Raw genomic sequence first — 10579 nt, 5'->3', positions numbered from 1 at the left:
ACTGTATCATGCAGGCAGATTAGGCTGCTGTGCTTTTCCTTTAGGGTGGGAAGAGATTTAGAGTCTCAGACATGTAATTTCTGTAATTACTCGAGCAAGGAATAATTGTCAGGCCAGGGATGGCAACATCAGGCCCTTCTGTTCTAATTTTTCCAAAGGAAGTAATGTTAAATACTAAAGCTGGTCAAAGTGCCAAGTAGCCTCTCACCCTAAATGAGAACAAAAAGGACAAATGTTACAATTTCCTTCAAAATGAAGCTCCTTAAAATATTTCCAGAATGTGGATTGAAGTGCTTCGCTTAGTAAGGTAGAAGAATTTCTGTGGTTTGAAGTCAAGACAACTCTGAGTTTTAGTCATGTTTCAAGAGAAACTATGCTTTGTCTTGTTCTCCACTTTTCTTATAGAAAATCCAAACAGTCCTTCTTAAATGCCCCAAGTATCATAACATTAGGCATCACAATGCTTGTAATAATGAAGGTAGAACCTGTCAGGACTGCACTAGAGAATGACAACCAGTATCATAATTCCTGTTCACACCCAGCATGCTCAGTGGTGTCTCAGTAAGGAACGGCTCAACACAGTGCAATGGTTTAGATTTGTCTCCAGTTATTGCATTAGGTCCAAATTCTCCAGGATTTAGTGGCTTGTGCTGGTAACTCGTGTTTTTTTTCATTATTTGGTTTTTTAATAGCAGAAAGTTGATAAGCAGGAATAGGTGCTCTGCCTTCCTGCTGGGGGTCAGCTCAGCCCACCAGGACTGTTCCCTTTGATTCTCCTTGCACAGTTTGAGGCAGGACATGAGCACTTTCCTGCTTGTCTTCTTGGTCAGTCTGTTGACTCGTGCAGTGGAATCAGATTTACTCTGTGTTTCCTACCCAGCAAAGCTGGTCACCAGCCCATAGCTGTGTGCCCAAAATGGGAACCAAACCTGGACCCTTCAGGAGCTGCAGTGGGCTTAGAGTCCCAGAGCAGATGCCTCAGGTCCAACATGTGTTCCAGAACTGGCATTAATGTGGAGTTAATGACACATCTACATGTGGTGGAAATCAACGTATCTCCCTTAAAATGAGTGGAGCTATAATGGGCTATACTGGGAAATCCTCCAGTTCTTACGGGAAAATTTTTTCTTAATTATCTTAACAATAATTAGGCATTTTGGAAAAAGAAGAAATTGTGAAAGCTGCTAATTAATTCTTTATAGCTTGCTCATTATGCACTGATTCTACAAGATGTGTTGATTTGGACTCTGGTTTGAAAAGCTGAGGATAATTTCCACAGAGCCGTGAGGGTTTCAGAGCTGAGCTTCGTGGGAGTTCAGATCTCATTTATCTGAAAACATTCTGTGGTCACAGAAGAGTTTCTATCCATTTCCTTTTTATGAATAATTTGATTATTTTTTTTTTATCTATTTCATTTAGGTCTGGCAAAGCCCATGGGATTAGTTGAAGGTCCAGGAGGCCTGGGCCAGGGGGGAATGGCTGCTACCCTCAGAGATGATAGCCATGAATCAGAGACTAAGTACGAAGAATATGGTTACAATGCCCAGCTCAGTGACAGGATATCACTGGACAGGTCCATCCCTGACTACAGACCAAAAAAGTAAGTTGAATTCCACATTATTATTGAGACTTAAGAGGTTGATTGTTGTGATGGCTTTCTTCTCTTCACATCCCTTCCTGGTTAGAGTATGACACCAGTTAGTCATACAGATACCCCTGAGTTTAGTGAAAATCAGTCAGACCAACAGCCATCTCAGGCATGAAGGGCCATGTTAAATGCATAGCTAATTCTGTCAGTAGTGCATTAATATGCACATTCAAGGCCTCAGATCAAATACCTGCATGAGGCTATTGGTGCTTATTGGGTTTGGTTCTCTTAGGAAAAGCCTTCAGAGGTGGCAGCCTTAGTCTGTCCTTCTTGTAGTCATGTGCAGTGGGAGGGGGAAGTGCAACAAACACATTATAGTCATTGGTTCCTTAAGAAAAAAACCACAACACATCTAATCAACTGTCTTTAATTACATTTGATGTTCTTAGAATTGTTCAGCCGGGGTTTGCAATGTGCTGAAACACAGACTAAGTGTAATCCATTGGGGTCCTGTAATTGCAGTAAGATTTTTTTTTTGTCTCTGGAATGTGTGTCTATTTTTATTCTGCTGTTTATAGTCTTCACACGCCTGTGCTGTGCTTGACATTGCAATTACATGTTTATTATTTGTGCTGATTTATTATATTTTGTATTAAATATCTTTCAAATCTTTCATATTTATGGAGTTATGTATCTTCCAGATGAGACATCCACACTATCATCCCATGAATGACAATCAGTAATGTCTTAATGCAGAGGAGATCAGCAACAATGCCTAGTTGCTCTCAGGAGACAGAATTGAAAAGAATACTTAATTAATTTCTAATAATAATCTTCTGTTTTAAAAGACCCACTGGGGCTCCTAGGCAGAACTGAAAGTTAAATAAAAAAATATCTTATTAAGTGGTGAGAAAAGTTTAGCCAAGCAAAACAGCTGTGCTCTGTGAGTAGATTGCAATTGAATTAGGATTTTAGGCAGTTCAAGCTGCCAAAAACAAAACTTCAGCTTAACTACAAATTTCATTAGCTGTGCTGCATATTAATCTGATCTCAGAAGTATTGACTCAGCGTTTGTTTTCTCAAACACTTGCTGTAGAAAAGAAAACCTAGATAACAGAAGTAGCACAGAGAAACCAACCCACTGACTTGCTGTTGCATTTTTGATGCAAGTCCACCGACTTATTCAGTGGTCTCATCTCTCCTTCTCTCTTGATGTGCCATAACAATCCATCATGGAATTATGCTGGGGAAAAAGTAGTCTGTAGTTATGCAGATATTGGAGTTGTGCCTCAGATCTGGTCCAAAGACCCTTAAAATCAATGTGAAGTTCCTCAAATGAAAGGCAGTGAGGTTTGACCTGGGCTGTTATCAGCTGCTGCGGTCAGGTGGATGAGGATAAATGAGATGTGTTCTGCTAGGAAACACAAAAGCAAAGGCTGCAGAGCTTAAATCTAGCTCAGCAGCTGTCAGAGGCATGAGAGCATTTGCAATGCAGTGATGTTTCACTTCAGATTAGACTCTTCCACCGTTTTACTTGGGAGCTTTGATGAGTCGCTCAGATAAGCTTTTTGACGTGCTCCTTTTGGGTATCTCATAAGGCCATGCTACATGATAAACTGTCTGAGCTACTGGGAGAACTGCCTTCCTTGTCATGTTTTGACACTTCTGAGGTGGTTCTAGTCAGACCTGGATGCTGGAATTGATGCACTTGTCTCTGGATGCTTACGAGTCACAGGAAAGCCCTTCAAATTGAATTTGCTGTGAAATATGAGTGAAAGTTTGGAGAAGGTAGAAGCTCTTGTTATATGAAGAGTTTTGTCCAGTTACATGGATTGAGAGCAGCCCTGAAGAGAAGGACTTGAGGGTGTTGGTTGACAGGAAGCTCAAAATGACCCAGTAATGTGCACTCACAGTCCAGAAAGCCAAATGTGTCCTGGGCTCATCCCCAGCGCTGTGGGCAGATGAGGGAGGGATTCTCCCTCTCTGCTCCATTCTCATGAGACCCCACCTGCAGTGTTGCATCCAGGTCTGGGGCCCCCAGCATAAGAAGCACATGTACCAAAGCTGAGATTGACTGTTTGGTTCAGGCACTCTGCTCTAGTTGTGTATTGGAGAGAACTAAACCTCCAGATGCTGAATTGCCCAATGGTCTCATCTCTGCATCACTGAGCCTTTCTCAGTTAGCTTGTGATTTGTATTCATGTCATTCCCAGAACTTTTCATTTTTAAATTGGGAAGCAAGTTAGAATTAATGTCCAAGGCCACATACAAAGTCTGTGGCCAGTCTATGAATAAAAACACTTACCTGAATTTGCACTCCCAAAATACTAGACTGTCCTTTCTCTCCATTCTGGCTTCCATTTGAAATCGTCAGATCTCCATATTTGCACACAAAAGTAGGTATAAAAGATATCAACTGGAAGAATTTATACTCAAGTCTGCATTGCATAGGCACAATTTATTAAAGTAAACATAATTTCACTATGAAAATGTGGGACTTGCAATATTCCAGGCCTGATCACAAATATTATCTTTTAATTCATTTTATATTTGATCTCCCCCTTATTGTTGTCCACTATCTTATTCTCATAGGATAAGCCTTCTGTTCCACCTCCTTGCATAGGCTCATAAACATTCAGCAGTTTAATTGCTTTTCAGGAGATATTTTCATCCCCACGCAGCAAATTAAAAAACTGTGTTACACTGCAGAGGTGTACAGCCAGCCAGCATGACCATGAAGGCTCTGAAATTGGAGTCACCTCCATGTCCTTCCACTGCAGCAAAGTCTCAGGCCTGGGTGGGCAGCCCCTGCTCTCAGGATGCTTTTCTCACATCATGTTCTGCTTTCCTACCTGCTGCTGCCAGTGAAGATACTCCTTTTAGCTCAGGAACCTTTTCCTTAGGATAGGAATTGCTGGAAGTATGGGAGACAAGAGGATTTTGTGCACGTTGTGTTTGTGTGCCAAATAGAAGCAATGCAGTAAATAGCTCAGTTGTGATTACAAATCACACAATAATTACAAAATCATTGTTTGATCCTGGCGTGGTGTAATAAATGTCTCGGCCTCTTCTCCTCGATACCAGAGATTTTTAAATATCTATCAGACATGTACAAATAATATCAGTATCTGAACTGAAGGTATGTTGCAGAGAGCTCAGGATGTTTAATGTCCTGATCTCTCTTCCCCACAGTAAAGTATTAGCAGGACTTTCTAGCCCTCACTAACATACTCTGTTTCCTCTGTGCAGTGGAAGAAAGAGAAGCTTCTCTTGTATGGAAGAGGTTATTTTTTCCTTGGAAGCACATGGCTGAGCTAGAGCTTGCTCTGTGGTGCTGTGGGAAAAGTGTTATTTAACGTTGAAGTACTATTGGATTAGTTTCCATATGTGTTCTTCCATATTCAAAATGAACGTGTATTTATATCAGTTATCTCTCCCAATACATGTAGATGTAGAACAGTCCTGAATCCTGCCCATGGGAATGCTGTGGAACCTTCTGGGCTCTTTCCATGCTTTTCTTACCAGAATGTCAAAGGGACAGTGTCCCACTGAATAGTCAAAAGCAGATCTGGAGCAAGAGAGCTGAGATTTTGGTGGAGATTCTGCACTTCCCAGCAGAAGAACCAGAGTCAGCCACCCAAACCCCTGTGGGTACTGAGAGCAGAGGAAGGGAGCAGGTTTACCTGGGACATGTGTTGCTACAACAGGCTGGCAGCAGCCACCCCCCTGCCCTTCTGAGGGAATAACAGCCTCCACTGCTGCCAGCTGTAGCACAAAATCGAAGCCTCTGCTCCAGTAACAAAGGATCAGACTCAATCCTTCCCAGTCATGCATGAAGGCAGAGGGGCTGCAGCCCCATGTGACAGCACATTTTGGCTTTATCAAAGATGAAATAGAAAAAATCAAAACCTTAGGGAATGTCATTCAAAGTTAGGGGGAAAGGCCCCCAAACTTACAAAAGCTGTTTGTTTGACAGTGCAGCATCCTGGAAAAGTGGGAAGTGTCACCTAACCAGATGCTTTCAAACAGAAGCGTCGTCTCTCAGGATAACATCAATTCCCCTGTTCTTTCTGGTGCACAGGCTGGATAGCAAGGGGTTGGATTGAACAGGTGCTGCACCTGTAAATTTGGCATTTTCTAACTTTCTACCACTTGACTTTGCAACTTCAATAACTTCTGGGGTTTCTTTACATGCAGGACACGTCCACACACCGAGACACACATACACACACGCACTTGTCAAAATCCCTTGCTGTGATGCATTATGCATACTTTTGAGAAAAGTTAATATGATCCTGGAGCTTCCATAATGGCTAAATTGGCTTTTACACAAAATTGTCGCTGCTTGGTGAGGAACTTTAATTTAACTGATCTTTTTTTGTGCAACTTGATGCCGAGTGCATTGTGGCAGTTCGGTGATAACAATAATATTAATATATGGATTCAGTCTGCTGGCTCTATCAGAAGATATTTCTTTGTGTTACGGTCACGGATGTTTGTATTGAGAAAATTCAGCCCCAAAGAACAAACTTATTAATGCCGTGGCAACTCGAGTCTTTAGTCATAAAGCACAGAGAAATCTGGGTCTCAAGGAAATTGCTTTCATTTATTCCGTTCTTTCATGGAGGAGAGCGTTTTCGTGGCTTGCTATAGACAGCTCACAATAGCAAAGGAATTGCATCTCTTGGGCCTTGAAGTGTAATTAATGGTTCAATCCACCCTATACCTAAGGAAAAGCCTTTTTAATTACCTATCAAAAAGAATTCTGCAGTTGATCAAATAGTGCTATCAAGGGGGCAGACTTGGTAAATAGGCCTCTGATTTGTTCACTCAGGGGTTTAATAACTGGTGTGAGGCCAGGAGTGAGCAGACAGCCCTTCTGTCAGAGATGGTCCTGCCACTGGAGAAGGCAGCACCATCACCTTTAATTTTGACCCTTCCTTTTGGCTGCAGAGCTCTGAGGACTCGGTGTGGTGTGTGAGCCATCAGCCAGCAGCTCTCTCAAACCACACCACATATGTGTTTGTGGTTTCTGTCGTGGGAGGAGGGTCAGTGGTGTGGTAGGATCAGTGTAGCCCCTGCAGCTCCTCTGCCTGGCTACACTGGCTGTTGCTGCAGGAGCAGGGCACGAAGGCAGATGGCTCTCAAAGAGCATCAGCTTTTGGATCAGTGCATTGGGGAAGGCTAGGTTTGCTATTATTTGATTTTTCTCCACCTCTGCCACTTGCTCTGCCTCATGACCTATTTCTCAGACCCTCTGGGGACGCTGGGTGTCCTTTGAGCCACTTAGAAAAACAACACGAGAAACTCCAAATTAAAACAGACCCTTAGGATTCTTTCCAGGTTAACCAGAGGGCAATGGAACGGGCCTCTTTGCAAGGAATATTTGAAGTGGAACAGATCAGAGCTTTCCAGGAATCAGAATTTCTGATTAGAGGAAAATGACAACTGGGAAAAAAAAAAAAAAAAAGGCCCAAAAATATTTCGTGTCAGGCTGAACATCTTCTGTGAAATGTTTTATTAAAAGAAAATATTTAGACCAATGAAACATATAGTTTCCCATTAAAAAAAACATTAGTTTTCAAGTGATGAATTTTCTAGCTCTAGCTTCTACCAGTACTTTCAGGTTAAATACCAGGTTGTGGTAAAGAGAAACATCAGTTAAAATTAAACATTTTGGTTTTTCCCTCTGACAGTGTTTCACAATCACATTATAGGCACGATATTTGGATTTCAATTAGGCTTATTTTTAGTAGGAAGACATTTGACTTTTTTTTTCTTTTGCACCCGCTCTCAGTGAATCTAAAAAATCATGCTAAAATTCTGAAAACCCCGTTTGGCCACTCTGAGCATATGACATAAATTGAAGCAGAGAGAAGGAAAAACAGAGGCGGAAAATGGAGCAGACAGAATTACCTCTGGGCAACAGATCAGGATTGTTTATGGGAGGGAAATTCAGTAAGACATGAAACTAAGTGAAGTGTTTTAATTAGATCCCAAATCAATGTCCAGATGTGGATTTTGAACAGTGCAGAGGGGCGTGTGTGTACACGTGCTCTGGGACTTGGTGTGGATCTCTCCCAGCTTTGCTGAGTTACACAGGCTGGACATTTCCCTCGGGCTGTGAATCCCCTACAAAGAGCACAGGCCTTTGCACACACATCATCTGTGTGCACAGCTGGTGATACAGTGCCAGAGAGAGGGACCCAAGTGTGAGCTGACTTCTGGCTTGCCCGAGAGCAGAAGGAACTGGTGTGGAGTGAGAAAATTCCTGTGCTGCTTCCTCTGCAGTGAAGTGAGCTCTGAGCAGCTACTCCTCTGTGTTCAGTGGTGTAGTTCTGACTCAGTTCATTTGGGATATCAGCTGACAACCTAAATTCGCTCATGCTGCTGCCTCTGGGCCAGTTGTGCTTATTTGTGTATCCCTGTGTATGCCAAAGGCTTATCACTGCATTTTGGGAAGTGTTTCTTATTTGGCTGTAAAGGGCTCACACTGCAGCTGTCTGAGGAGGACTGTCTGTCCCCCTCAAAGGAGAGGAAAAAATCTTTGGCTGGGAAAGAAAACTCTGTGTGGGTCACAGGTACTGCCAGCACCTCCACCCCAGTGCTCTGTATTTGTACAGTCCCTCTGTAGTTGTCACTGACCCTGTTTGAAGGTACTGTAGGTCTTCTCCCAGCCTCTGCTGGAGCTCTGCTTGCTTTGCATAAATAATGATATATTGACTGGAATGTGGGATCAAACCTTTGTCCCCCAAATCCCAGTTCACTGTTAGGTCTTTTGTATATTTAATTAGTTGTACAATGTTAAATTGCTCCAGTGAAAAGACTGATGAACAGGTTAACACAGTGACCGTGTTTCCCAATAACAATAATCAAAAATATTGCAAAACCTTCCAGCCCCTTTTTGAGGCCGTAACCAGGAAGGTTCTCAGACTGATTTGGTTTGACAAGCAGTAGGGCATGACCCTGAGGTAGGACCACGAGACTGCCCAGATTGCACTACACTAATCCTCTGCCTTCTGCTTGGTTGTGCTGAGGGGTTGGTGACCCCCAAGGCTTTGGGCAGACAGTGCCCAGGTTTTATGCAGGACATAACTCATAAGCAGAGGCTCCCCAGCAGCCAGACTCGATGCTGTCTCTGTAGCAGCAGTGCTGGACACATGGCAATATCTCACAGCTATTTCTGATATCTCATAGAAGTTTTCTCTGGCTTTTCCCATTAGATTCATTATTGATTCCCTTTTGTTTAGTGCTGGGCTTTCCAATTAAGTAGTGACTTTAATTATACTGCAAAGTGTATAACATTGGTCTTGATTATTAACACTGACCCGTGGGATAATGAAAGGAGCACCAGAAAGGCTAAATTAAAAAGAATCAAAAAAATTAACAACCTTTTCCAAGAAGCCACCTTCTGTTCAAATGCAGTAATTTTCCTCTTTTACATTTTTGCAGTGCCTTTGTGTATATTAATTGTTGAAGACAAGTTCTGCATGACTGTCAGCACTAATAAATGTAGATTTAGTGAAGGCTGAATTTGATTAACTAGGGAGCATGAAAAGTAACTGATTGCAGTGTTGTGTTTAAATGCAGTGAGACTGGAAGCCATTCCCTGCAATTTGTCTGCACCAGAACGTACTCTCGAATACATGAATAGTTTACCTGAGGTGGATTGCATAACACTGACTAAAAATTAGACATCTAATTTAAGGCAATCGACTTGGCTGCCTTTGTGGTCAGTGGAGAAGATATGGCAGCATTGCTTATCATGTACAGTGTGTCATGTCCTCTGCAGGTCTCTCCCCCAGAAACCTAGGACAACCAGCTTAAATAGCATTTCAGGTGAATCCCAAATGCTGAATGCTCCAAGGCATACAGAAATGAGAGGGAATCTCTGTATTAGCAACACACATGGAAGAACAACCTGCCACCGTGGCAGCCTGGGTAAGGTCCCCCCAGCCAGCAGCTGTGGAGGCAAAGCTGTGGCTGCAACCCAGCTTTCATCTGGGAGGAAAAGAAAAGATGATCAGAAAGCTGGTTTGCATCCCTCAGTTTTTCTTACCTATCACAACTAAATATGTCCTGTGTGACCTCAAGCACAACTGCTTGGGGTAATTATTTGAACTTGAAAACAGAAACCACAGTATTTCTGTAGAAAGAGGAGTATTTCCTCCTCTAGAAGAGCAGTCTTCAAACTGTGTAAGCTGTTCCTCGACATATCTGTAGTGCAGAAGCACTGCTGAGATCCAGCCAGGGCTTCCAGCCATGTGTGGCATTTCAGGTTCTTTCATTTCCCTCCCCTGGGCCCACGGATGGTTGATGCCCGCTATCACTTCCAGGGAGAAAAGGGTATTCCTGTACATTTCTGAGCTGTCATGTTATGTTACACTCCATGGTGTCACATTACAGGATAAAAAGAAGTAACAGAACAAGACAAGCAATGAATTCAGCGTGGTATTTCTTTTCCTTTTATGTTTCCTTGCGTGTTATCTCTGTTACACTACACCTGAGATTCCTTTTAGGGCTTTGAAGGAGTTCTAATGGTTTGAAATAAGGTTCCCCTTTTCTTTCTTAAAATATGTATGCAAATTTAGTTCTGCTGACAATGTGAGATATGTATTATCTCCAGTTGTCTTCCTTGTGTAACTTTAAAGATTAGCAAGTTCTGATTCCTATTTTATTTGGATAGGTTTCATACTATAGGAAAGTCAAGGTTTCAGGTCACATAACCTCAAGGTATTTTAGTTGTTGGTGATTGTGTCTTTGTGATAAAAACATGAACAGGCCAAAATGTCAGACAATTTACTCTTCTGTCTGAAATAAAACTGAATTGTGAACTCCCAAGTTGATGCAGTGTTTCATTTTAATAGTGTCAGTTCTTGCTTGTTTTGCCTGTGTCTCCTGTTTTGAGTGAATTTAGTGCTAATAAAAGTGAGAGACTCTTAAAAGTAGCCAGAGCCAGAAGGACCTGACAGTTACAGGGCAGCAAACGTA

At 42.3% G+C, this 10579-nt stretch overlaps 1 protein-coding gene across 1 annotated transcript in view; it reads left to right on the top strand.

The window, feature by feature from the left end:
- Positions 1-1425: 1425 nt before the first annotated feature.
- The window catches only part of GALNT9 (polypeptide N-acetylgalactosaminyltransferase 9), a 111023-nt gene continuing 101869 nt past the window's right edge, over positions 1426-10579 (top strand). Inside the window, exon 1 of the mRNA XM_029961188.1 lies at positions 1426-1600. Coding sequence (XP_029817048.1) covers positions 1434-1600 — 167 coding nt within the window. The 5' untranslated portion in view covers positions 1426-1433. The remainder of the gene's footprint in view (positions 1601-10579) is intronic.

The sequence above is a fragment of the Manacus vitellinus genome, unplaced genomic scaffold (assembly GCF_001715985.3).
Source record: "Manacus vitellinus isolate BGI_N305 unplaced genomic scaffold, ASM171598v3 scaffold_31_pilon, whole genome shotgun sequence".
Classification (NCBI taxonomy): Eukaryota; Metazoa; Chordata; class Aves; order Passeriformes; family Pipridae; genus Manacus; species Manacus vitellinus.
This window is presented reverse-complemented; position numbering and strand designations above follow the sequence as displayed.